Raw genomic sequence first — 12,449 nt, 5'->3', positions numbered from 1 at the left:
ATAATTTCACAGGCGTGTCATGTCCATGAAGTCCTGCAGCAGTAGCTTCCCTACGAGAGCCCGTGCCCTCCCCAACCACAGGCTTTTGAACAGGTTCTAGCGTCAAACCTGTGGGATCCCCTCATGTGGAACGGTTCTCAAAGCCAACCAGGATGTGGTTGGTTTCCTCACAACAGACCCTGAAGCATCCATGGGCCCATCTTGCCTGGCTGTTTGCTGTCTGCAGCCTCGTAAGGTGGTTGATGTGCCCCCACCCACGGCCTGCGTGACACCTTACACTATGAGGGCTGGGAATCCAGGTCCATCTTGGCTTCTCGGTGCCCTGGGACAGGTGTTGGGTGTTTTTCAGCACAGGGGTTTCATCATCTTATTGTGGGGTCAGCTAACAGGCGTATTGGGAGTATTTGCCTGTAGTTGGGAGTGGCCTAAAGAGCTGACTTAAGCTGTAACTTAGAGAGAGGGCACCTTTGGGCAGGTCTTATTGGATAGCAACAAGCAGAGTTGGCTCTCAGTACTTTTCATTTTGACTTTCAAAGGAGAGGATAGTGTCAGGACTGTGAAGGGAGAATGCTGGTGGAGCTCATTGATGTGCAGATGCATGGGCCAAGTCCCACCCAGGCGGTGAGGAGGAGGGCGTCCGCTGTGGGGATGTCTATAACACCCACATTTGACCTCAGTGCTTGGCGGTGCGCTCTCCCTGCTCATACACAACAGTGAAGCCACGGACATGCTCTCATTAAAGTCAGGAGTGAGATATGCACATGGCTGAGCCTTCTTTAATCTCAGAAGATGACACCCAGCCAAAGTCCTAAACAGCCTAAATAAGGAGAAATTGAAACATAAAACTATTAAGAGGCATAAAAATATTTATCTAGAGGACTTAAAGAGAGAACCCACGGAGGTCCGGGGAACCGAACCAGTTCCTGGCACTCACGAGGCAGCTGACAACCATTGTAACTCCAGTTCCAGAGGCCTCAGTGACATCTCCTGTCTTTCCCAGGCGCTGTGTGTGTGTGGTGCACAAATGTATGTGCAGACAAAGCACTTGTGTACACAAAAGAGATGTTTAAGGGGGTACATGCACTACCAAGCACAATACTGGAACTTGGATTAGAACAGTGTCCAGTTTTGAAGCAGGGACATAAGACACCCTGTGAGTGGAGCCCAGCGCAGTTCACAGATGGGCCTCTGTGTGCTCCATTTTTATCTGGTGAGGGTACACTTTCAAACGGAAACAGAATAGACTCTTGAATGGAATCTGGGGCCATGGAACTTAAGTGGTCTCCCAACACAGACCTCTCTCAAATGGAATTCATTCAAATGAGCCCTGAAGTAAAAGAAGTAAACAAGTGACATTTCAGTGATCTGAAGGAGCAGGGCCTCTCTAAGGCAGGAGCCCTGAGAGATCGCGGGCTAAAATGAACAGATTGGACCACACAGAATAACAGTTTCCTGTTGCACAAAAGACAAACGGGTCAAGTCACAAATGGCGGACTGAGAGGAATCACAGACAAGCCTAATGGCGGAGTGCAGATTCGAAGCTCTCTAGTGCACAACCAAGCAAGGGACAAACACAGAACAGTCGGCCCAGACACACAATGGCTAGCATGGGAAGGAAGGTGATGGCTATGGTAATAAAGGGGATTCCGGTTTTATAATAGGCTTCTCCCTGCTGGAGGGATGGCTCAATGGTTTAGGGCATCAGTTGCTCTTGGAAGGGTCTACAAAGACTTCAGTCCTCAGCGCCTGTATGGAGTGACACACAACCCCCTGTAACTCCAGTTCCAAGGAATCTGATGTCCTCTTCCAACCTCCATAGGCACCTGCGCACAGTTGGTACATACTCACAGAAATAAACATAAATAAAAATAAAATTAGTGTCCGGAGAGATGGCTCAGCGGTTAAAAGCACTGCCTGTTCTTCCAGAGGATCTGGGTTCAATTCTTAGCACCCACATGGCAGCTCACAACTGTCTGTGACTCAAGTCCCTGGGGTTTGACACCCTCCTCTGGCTTCTGTAGACACCAGGCACATATGTGGTGCATGTATGTGTGTGTGTGTGTGTGTGTGTGTGTGTGTGTGTGTGTGTGTGTGTATTGCACAAAACACCCATGCACATAAAAATAAGTTTTGAAATTAAAAAATGAATCTTAAAAACTAGATTTCTCTGTTGGTATGTAGTTCCATTGGCAGAGCTCTTGCCTAGCATGCACGGCATCCCAGGTTCAGGCATATACCTACATGTCTCTGCACACATGCACACAGCACTGCATGTACATGTGCAGGGGACAGTTCACAGAACATCCTTGGACATATATATTGGTGCATGGGAGTAAACTGCCAGAGGTGAAAATGTAGTCGCAAGGCCCTCCATCATCCTCGGCCTGTGAACAGTCCCATGGTGTTGTAGGCTCTTCCGGCTCTGACTTTTCCCATCTGTCATCGGGATGACCAACTGTTTTCAAGGAAACGCTGTCGTTGAGAGGGACGCTCACCAGCTGAGGTTTACAAGGTGTGAAATCCTCCAGGAAGGTGTGCTCGGTCCCGCCAGCCATGGGCTCACAGGTCCTTGTCCCTGAACAGTGTGAGGTTGTGCTTCTGGATGTGTCTCAGCAGGACCTGTCCTCGACTCTCCAGTGTGTCAAGGATGTGCTTTACACCTCCAGCCCCACCCTGGCTCTCCCAGAACACCTGGTCCATCTGCAGTGACTTGAACAGCAGGTTTGGAAGACACCCTGATGCGAGAACCTTCACAGCAGACTCGGGAAACCTGGATCCAAAGCCCCAGAACCCGTGCAAGAAAGGAAAGGCATGAATTAGCTCAGAGTCTTCACAAAGTGTGAATCCAGAACTTGCCCAGCTGGGGAACCCAGCACAGTCAGCCAGGGCAGTCCAGGTCTGTACCTACATCTCCTTATCAGAGAATCCTTGACCTGCTGTGCCCTGAAAGCAGAGGGTTCCCTCAGATGGGTCCCATCCTACAGTGAAGCCTGGAGAGCCAACTCAACTACTCTGGGCTCAGCCAGGCACACTTGGGGCCTCCAAGGGGCTGAGAAGCCTGAGCTGCCTCCTAGGAGTGAGGAAGGAAGGATGGATCCTTACCTAGCTCTTTTACCCAGACCCAGGATGAGCTAGCCTTCACACTCGGAAGCAGGGCAGCTGGTATTCTGCAGGAACTGGAAGTCCTCTGATGTGAAGGACAGGCCCGCTGACTGCAGCCCCTCTCTGCTGTCTGCAGCCCTCTGCAGCCTCAGTTCTAGCTTTGGTCTGACACGACTTTAGCCATCTCAGGAGATGTAGTTAAAGGTTCCCCCCATCTACAGCAGGGCCATCAAGCCTCATCCCCCCAACCTCTACCCAACACCCCAGATCCTCACCCATCTATGCCTTCCAGTAACCGAAAGTTAAGCTTGTCCTCTGGATGCTGAAGGTTGCCGGCATTGTCTATGTACACCAAGCGAGATGGATCACTGCTCCGGACCTCAGAGGAAGAATATGGACAGGGACGGCTATTAGGTAAGGGCAGGGTGTGACGGTACCACTCAATCATTTTGAAGGGACACCATGAGCATCCTCAGCTGCCTGTGCTGTAACTGCCCCACCCCCACCCCACTTATCCACATGGTCCCATGGCTAAGGGCTTACTGTACACTGTACTGTGTACCATCTCTGTGGATCCTCCCAGCAGCCTTAGGAGCATAAAACTGTTATGAGGACCTGAAAACTCAGAACCCTCATAACAAACCCATGTGACATTGTGTGTGCCTGCAACCCCTGTCTGAGGAAGAGAGAAGAGAGGTCCCTGAGGTTAAATGCCAGTCTAGCTGAATCGGTAAGCTCTGAGTTCAGTGAGAGACCCAGTCTCCAAAAGTAAGGTGATGAGAACTGCTGCCTCCACATGCATGCACTCACCTGAAGGCACACATGAAGGTGCATACACTCGTGCACACACATGTATGCATGCACACATGTACACATGTACATACACATGCCTGCATGCACACTCATACATGTGCATGCATGCACAGTGCACACACATGCTTGTGCACACATGTATGCACACACATTCATACATGTGCATGCACGCACAGTGCACACACATGCTTGTGCACATGCCTTTAAGGTTTGGTGTGTTCGGGAATAAGAACCCATCTCTTCTGGCCCACACCCCCAAGCACATAGTGTTCCTACATTCTCCATGCTACTTTCTATGAACTTTGACCTTCACGACCCAATCATGCCCTCTCTCCGCCTCTTCTCCCTTCCACTCAGAGCCCAGTTATCAAACTCCACCTCTAAAAGACCTCAAAGTTCCCCGAAGTGTCTTGAGGCACAGTGAAAACAGGGCTTCACACACACCCACTCCGCCCCAGCCACATATCAAATATCCCTTTTTTCTTTTATATATCTGGTTTCCTAGAAGTGTTATTTAAGCCAAGGTTTGCTGCCAAAGGGGGAGGGGAGGAGAGGATTGGGAACCCCTGTGTCTAGGCATCAAGCACATCCTCTGCAGGAGAGCAGTGTACCCAGGGCTCACTAACAAGGGACTGTGCGTGCACTGGAGACATACCAGGATGTGGACCAGACGCAGCTCCTCTGGGTTCTGACATTTCTCTCGGAGCCCCTCCTCCACGCAGGGGTCTGAGGGCTCTGGCTCAAAGCCACAGCAGTAGCGATCCAGGCGGTCATGGACCTGCAGAGAAAGCTAGGATGGTACCTGTCTTCTCCAGACACAATATCAAGGCCATTTGGCTTGCTGGGCTCCGCTCCAGCCCAGGGACACTCTAGAACAGTCTTTAGGGGCTGCCTGTGCCAGCCAGCTCTGTACTGGCCTCCAGTGAAAGGCAGGCATCTACTCGAATTCTTTAAGAATTCTTAATTAGCAGCGTTTAAGCCTGATGCTCCGTCAGATGGCCTTGGGGTCCCGGGATCCCTCTATCTGCCCCTCTCTGCATTTTACCAGGACTCATCTCTTAAGTTGGCCTGGTAGGAAGGGTAGGCGACCTTGGCCCATGAAGGCCACCAGAGCCAGGACTCCAGGACCCAACAAGGACCCCGGGTTGTGTCTGGCTGAGTTGATGGACAGCAGGTTGGTGCTGCAGAGCTACTGATGTGTGAACGAATATCACCTCGATGTCCAGCACTGCCATCACTGCCACCTCTACCTTGTTCCCTCCTCACGGCGGACCTACAAGATAGGAACTGCATCACCCTGAGCTCAGACACATGTCATATAAGAGAACGCACACCACTGGGTTTGAAGTTGAAGTTGTTGAAGCCTAGGTGCGGTCCCCCATTTGTGGACACTGGGGACTGCGTGTGGAAAAGGGAAGGAGGATGAATCAGGTCTATAGTCCCGGCTGGCTGAGCAGCAGCAGATGACAGGTGTGAACCATGCAGTCACCACCCAGGCTTGGTACAGTCACCACCCAGGCTTGGTGCAGCCTCCACGGTCACAGGGTGATGGGCCTTGATTCTTTGGAATCCTTTCCAGAAGCCTTAACTAACAAGACTAAGGCCAGAGCAAATGATCCATGATGGGCATGATGAGCAAAGCAAGAGATCCATGATGAGCATGATGGGGATCCCATGATCCCTGTGAGGAACTTACCCTAGTCTTCCTGGAAGCAGGGCATATCTCAGAGAGGGCGTGGGCTATTTGGACTTGCACACTGATCAGATGCACCCAGACTTCTTGCATGGGAGCCCCCTTCCCACTGAATCATGTCTGCTAGCCTTGCCAGCAGGTTTCTTAGACTGTCAGTCACAAGTGCAGATGGACCCAGATCCCCCACCCAACTCCACCCCGACCATACACTCTCCCTCCTGTCCTGATTCCTCAGACCCTGCAGCTTCATCCTTTCTCCGAAGTTCTTCCCTCCCTTCCTGAGTCAAGCAGAGCCTTGTTCGTCAGAGTCCAACGCTCGGTGCTGTGCCCCTTTCTCCCTTCCAGGTCCAGGCCGCTTAGGCGCTCAGGCTTAATAGATATACCCGATGTCCAGCCCGTGAGCCTGGGTTCACCTGCAAGGTCCCTGTCATCCCATCCCCAAGTTCAGAGGAGCCTTGTGGCCGACTGGAAGTAATACAGAACTACTGCTCCTTTCACGGAGAGGCACCGTCCAACCAATGAGCTGTCAGGGATGGTATGCAGACACCTCGTCCTGGGGGCTGATGTGCTGCAGAGGTCTTTGTAGTCTCCCACAGACGCTCACTAAGGTTTGGTCTCGTTTGTGGGTGCTGGAGCCTCCTCATGGTCACAGTTGGGCTTTTCTTCCTGTTCTGCCTCTCTTCCTCACTATGCAGCAGACTTCCTGGGACTGACCACCTCACAAATAGACTGCTGGCACAAATCCTACCGTTTCGAGGGAAACCCCAGTTGGAGGGAGGCCCCTCAGCGTCACTGCTGGCTGTACAACGCTCTTCTAGGTCCAGTCTCATTGCACCTCGAAACGCTCTGACCTCCATGCATCTCACCCCAGAATAAACAAGTCGATTTCAAAAATGTTTAAGTGGGGTGGCAGTACTGCATGTGTTCACGCTGAGAATCACGTAGACACAGGGTGTATTTAGAGCAGGGTAAATGCTTTGAGCATATGGTTGCAAGAGTTCCAAGGACAGACCGACCAGAGGCCGCCCTCCAGAAGCACGAGCTTTCCCCAGCTCCCTCAGTGCAGTAGGCCCAAGGCCCAGAGTCCACTGTGGTGTAAGGACTTTGGGGGCATGACTACATGCAGGCCTAGCATTTGCAGAGCAATGGTGTATGTGATATTAGGGTGATGTTGTTGTTGAGGTGGTGGTGGGAGAGGGACCCTCAATTGAGAAAATGCCTCTATTAGACTGTCCTGTAGGCAAGTCTATGGGAGAATTTTCTTGATTAACATTTGATGTGAGATGGCCCTGCCCACCGTGGGTGGTTCCACCCCCAGGTGGAGGTCCTGGGTTGTCTAAGGAACCAGGCTGAGGAAGCCACGGAGACCAAGCTACATTCCTCCATGCTCTGCTTCAGTTTCAACTTCTAGGTTCCCACTTTGAGTTGCCCCGTGACTTTCCTTCCCAAGATGCTTCAGTCACGGTGTTTATCGCAGCAATAGAAAGCAAACTAGGACAGGCTAGCAGAAACCATGCCTGCTGCATTGCTAGGAGCGGTTTATCAAGGCTGGAACACGGCGACTGCTCTGGCCCGTGTTCTGCCCTCCCTCCACACACGGTCAGAGCCAGCAGAGGCCTCTGCTCCTGCCAAGCCCGCCCTGACCACGTCTCGGGCTGCTCCATCCAGATTTCCCGTTATGCAGCATTTATTTGCCAGCCAGCGTAACACAGACAACACTGGCCTCCTAAAATGTCCGCCCACCTAGGTGCCTGGCAGAAAGAGCGTGCCTGCCTGGCAGAAAGAGCGTGCCCGCTGAGGTGCCAGGCTGATTACTCTGTCACTCTGTCTGCTTTGTTTTCCCCTCAGCTCCATCAGCAGCTCAGATTCCTTCAGGACTTCACCCTTCCTCCACTCTTCGAAAAAAATGAGAAGTTACTCAAAGAAACAATGATTCCACGCCGCTCCAGCGCACTGAGCCAGCCCGGCTGTGCTGCAGACTGTAATTCAATCTGGAGCCTTCAGTGGCAAAGGCCTTGCAAAGCCCAGACTGGGTAGGTGCCACGTGGACGCTTTACCCAGCACAGTGCTCTGGGTCCCTCAAGGCGGCTGAGAGGGACACTCATTCCAATTATGAAGTGAGCCATGGAGGGAGACGGGCTACTGTGCTGAAGGCCACATTGCTACAAATGGTGATCCCTGGATTTCAAGCCAGGAAGCCTGGCTGTGACCATGAAGACAGGCAAGGCAGTGTGGCAGGCATATATTCTCTGGCATTCAGAGCTGTAAATTCTTGGACAAGAACACAAATGACTGAAGTAAAACAAATAAGTAATTTAAACAGTCTGACCCCCAAACCCAGAATGCATTCAACACAAGATGAGACTTAGTGAGGTATTCTGGACACAAGAATGAATGAAGCATGAAGAATGACCACAAGAGTCCCCAAGGAGGCCTGAGAACCACAGGGTCCCTCTAGAGGACTGAGGTCACAGGGTCCCCAAGAAGGCCTGAGGTCACAGAATCCCCAAGGAGGCCTGAGGTCACAGGGTCCCCAAGGAGGCCTGAGGTCACAGAATCCCCAAGGAGGCCTGAGGTCACAGGGTCCCTCTAGAGGCCTGAGGTCACAGGGTCCCTCTAGAGGACTGAGGTCATAGGATCCCCAAGAAGGCCTGAGGTCACAGGGTCCCCAAGGAGGCCTGAGGTCACAGGGTCCTCAAGAAGGCCTGAGGTCACAGGGTCCCCAAGGAGGCCTGAGGTCACAGGGTCCCCAAGGAGGCCTGAGGTCACAGGGTCCCCAAGGAGGCCTGAGGTCACAGGGTCCCCAAGAAGGCCTGAGGTCACAGGGTCACCAGGGAGGCCTGAGGTCACAGAGTCCCCAAGGAGGCCTGAGGTCACAGGGTCCCCAAGGAGGCCTGAGGTCACAGGGTCCTCAAGGAGGCCTGAGGTCACAGGGTCCCCAAGGAGGCCTGAGGTCACAGGGTCCCCAAGAAGGCCTGAGGTCACAGAATCCTCAAGAAGGCCTGAGGTCACAGAATCCTCAAGAAGGCCTGAGGTCACAGGGTCACCAAGGAGGCCTGAGGTCACAGGGTCACCAAGGAGGCCTGAGGTCACAGGGTCACCAAGGAGGCTTGTAGTCACTGGCCCATCATACCTACCACTTGGTTTCAGGGAAGGCCTGGCTCTGTCATGTCCCAAATAGAATATCTAGGTGGGACAAGGCACTGCAATTGGCCAAGGAAGGCCATAGGCCCATCTGACGGAGATGGAAGGCCAGTGGGTGGGGGCAGCACAGGGTGTGGGTGGCCCTATTCCTCTGACTAGACTCATCTGGCTTCTGGGCCAAGCCAGACGGATTCCAGAAGAGATGTCTGGTATTATTGTGGCCCACGCCCTTCAGATGGGACCCGCCTCCATTTCTTTCCTACTTGGCAGCCCAAGTGTCCTAGGGTTTGCTGGGGGTGGGATTCACTCTTTCCTTCATATGAGCATTACCTTTCCCAGAGTACATTCTTCAGGCACACGCGCACATGTGTACACCTATGCACATACGCATGCACACGAACAAAATTTAAAACAAATCAAGCCAACGGATTCCCTAGGCCTGCTGGCACGTGCGCCTGTGTGCGGTGCGGGGAAAGGGAAGACAACGGCTCTCCGGGATCAACCACAGCCAGGAAGGCCTGAGAGGCTGGCTACAGGCCAATGAGTTCAACAGGCACCTAAGGAAAGCAACTCAAAAGCCGGCAACCTCTGGCCTCAGCACGTCCACACCCTGCCCACCTGCCCACGTGGTACGGGTGGAGGATGAAGTTAGTACAGGAAGACCATATAGAAGTCACAGCCCAGGGGCTGGGGATTTAGCTCAGTGGTAGAGCACTTACCTAGGAAGCACAAGGCCCTGGGTTCGGTCCCCAGCTCCGAAAAAAAGAACCAAAAAAAAAAAAAAAAAAAAAAAGAAGTCACAGCCCCTCCACAGCCAGGGAGCAGCCACTGTGGGCGGATGCTGGAAGGAAAGATCCTGTCTTTGATGGCCACAGGGAGAAGAAATATCCAAGAAGAACTAAATGACAAAAGTGAAGGAAGACCCGGTCTTAGGGCCATTGTCACTGACGAAACACGGGAGGAAAGGCTTTATCTGGCTTACACCTGTAGCTAACACTCCATCCATCACTGAGGGAAGTCAGGGCAGGAACCTGGAGGCAGGAGCTGATGCAGAGGCCATGGAGGGATGCTGCTTTCTTGCTTGCTCAGCCTTCTTTCTCATAGAATCCAGGACCACCACATCCGAGGGCTACCTCCACCCACAGTGACCTGGACCCTCCCCCATCAACCACTAATCAAGAGAAGGGTTGGCAAGTGGGTCTCATGGAGACATTTTCTCAATTGACTTCCTTCCTTTCAGGTATCTCCAGCTTGTGTCAAGTTGACATAAAACTAGCCAGGGCAGACCCACTGAAGAAGACGCAAATGCTTCTCAGAAACATGGGCAGATGGAGCACTAGGACCCTGTCCCTGGCAAGTATGAAACAAGCTTGGTTGGTTGGTCGGTCGGTCGGTTGGTTGGTTGGTTGGTTGGTTGGTTGGTTGAGTTGGTTTGGGTTGGTTTGGTTTTGAGTCTGGGTCTCTCCGTGTAGCCAGCTGTCCTGGAACTTACTATGTAGACCAGGCTGGCCCAGAACTCACAGAGATCCTCCTGTCTCTACTTCCTGAGTCCTGGGATTAAAGGTGTATGCCACCACCATGCCCAGTGAGTGGTACATTTTAGGGTTGCCATCAGTTCAAAAAAATTAATTTAATTCCAATGAAGTCCCAGAAGGATTTGGGGATGAAAGAATAGAAGTAACACAGTAATGGTAAAGTCACATGAAAACACTGTCCCAGCAAATTCTGCAAATGAGCAGTGAGAGAGACACACACCCCTTGTAATGAAAGCATGGTGAGTTTGGTAACTGGAGCAGAACACTCTGGAAATAGCACCACATACATGAAGAAGCTGGCTATCTGGGAAAGGCAGCATTTCAAATGGAGGAAATTCGTCTCCAACAAATGGCACTGGGACATTTAGGCTCGAAATACTTCCAGATGGATCCAAGATGCATAAGAAAACAGAAGAGAACTTTTTTAAATAACCAAAGCCAGGGGTGGCCTTTTGAAAAAAAAATCATACAAGTCCCAAAGCAAAGCTTAATCATTTTCACAGAGCAAAGTGAGATTTCTACACAGCAAAATGTGTTCACAAAGTACTGACAGTTGCTACTTGGCGTGTGTGTGTGTGTGTGTGTGTGTGTGTGTGTGTGTGTGTGTGTGTGTGTGTGTGTTGGGGGTTAGTACAAGCACCCTAGCCTACTCACCCTCCCCAGACCAGCCTGGAACCCACCAGTCATCTCCCACCACTCCTGAAAGTTTCACGGTGGGATTGGGTCCCATACTCCTTTGGATGGCTTCCTTCTCTCCTACAGGTAGATCAGTCTTGCTGGGATCCTGGTGTCAGACTCTGCTGCTGAGGACTGAGATGAAAGCATTGGGTCTCAGTGAGGAGGCAGGGTTGGGCAGGCTGTGACAGAGGCAAAAAGACACAATGGGAGCCACTGTGTTGGCCCCGAGAAGAGACAGTGCTCAGACAAGAGTCCTGACAGCTGAGGCCTTCTAGGTCCTAGCTTTGGGGGCCATGAACCTCCTTCAAATGCCAACATAACTCACGGATCACCTGACTTCTACACTATTCAGACAGTGGCATGTGCCTGGGAGGCAGACTGGAGTGTGCAGCTGTCCCCCAGGTGCCACATGGTCATTGAAAGCTCTAGGTAAGAGTAGTTGTGAATACCCACAGGAGTCCCCACAAGGAGGGTCTCTAACAGCCCCCTGAGGCGGGGTAGAGAACACAAGGCTTATGAGCCCCACCCTCCAGATCTATAAGCAGTTAACAGTTGTGGAGGGTGAGGAACTGTCCAACCCCTCCCCCATGTTCCTGTGAACAACCCCAGTAAACTCAGGTTTGGGGGACTTCAGTGGAACTTCCCCCCTCCTCCTCTCTCTGGAGTGAATAGAAATAGACTCCCTAGGAAACCCATTAGAGAAAGCCCTTTCACAGGGAAATACGGGAAGGTGTCAGACCCCAGCACTTTCTTCCTGGCTTCTGGGTCCCCCAGATTGGGAGTGTGAGGGAGGCTGATAGTAGACCATTCTAAGTGAGCTGCATCTGGGGTTTGTGGTCAGCCATGGGTCACAAAGCACCTCTGGTTCCCGTGCAGAAACGCACATTCTGCAGCCTCCCGGGGTTTCTAGTAAGGGGCTGTCAGCCAAACAGCTGCTTTTCTTGACTGCCGTCCAGCACACTAGGGGGAGGTAGGCATGATCCCAGCCCGGTGCTGTGTGATCACACAGGTGACCTATGTGTGCCTTGGCTGCAGAGATGTCTATCCCCACAGCAAAGTTTGGCAGCTGAGGAGGGGTCCCATGCTACAGCCCCAGAGATGAACAGAGGGGCTCTGTGCAGAGCAGAAAGCTATTGTGAGCATCTTGCTGGAGTTGGGCTTTGCAAGGGGCTGCTCCCTGGGCCTCACGGCTTCACAACTCCCCTGAAATGTCCCCTTCTGCCCCCATTCCTGGCCAACTCAATAGTGACTCTGTGAGACGGGAAGAGAACTCTGGAGCCAAGCTGGACGGGGCCTCAGTCCCCTGGCTGTGACCTTAAACTAGGAACCTCAATGGCTCAGTTTTATTTTTCACTAATAATGTGTGTGTGTGTGTGTGTGTGTGTGCATGTGTGTGTGCGTGTACATATCTATACATGTCCATATAGAAGCCAGAAGCCAACCTCAGATGTGTTCCTCATCCACCTACCCCACCCAACAGTCTC

The 12,449-nt window shown here is 52.2% G+C and overlaps 1 protein-coding gene across 6 annotated transcripts in view; it reads right to left on the bottom strand.

Annotated features, from left to right (window-relative positions):
- Nucleotides 1-749: 749 nt before the first annotated feature.
- Nucleotides 750-12,449, bottom strand: part of Gask1a (golgi associated kinase 1A) — a 36,268-nt gene continuing 24,568 nt past the window's right edge. For 2 of the 6 annotated variants that reach the window (XM_087562541.1, NM_001399327.1), the window contains 3 exon segments: nt 4,571-4,693; nt 3,378-3,481; nt 750-2,770 (listed from right to left, as the gene is read on the bottom strand). In XM_087562541.1, coding sequence (XP_087418667.1) covers nt 2,560-2,770; nt 3,378-3,481; nt 4,571-4,693 — 438 coding nt within the window. In that variant the 3' untranslated portion in view covers nt 750-2,559. 6 annotated transcript variants of the gene reach the window in all.

Source organism: Rattus norvegicus, chromosome 8 (genome assembly GCF_021556685.1).
Source record: "Rattus norvegicus strain SHRSP/BbbUtx chromosome 8, alternate assembly SHRSP_T2T, whole genome shotgun sequence".
NCBI classification, from domain to species: Eukaryota; Metazoa; Chordata; class Mammalia; order Rodentia; family Muridae; genus Rattus; species Rattus norvegicus.
Note: the sequence above shows the minus strand (reverse complement) of the source record. Positions and strands in the feature narration are given on the sequence as shown.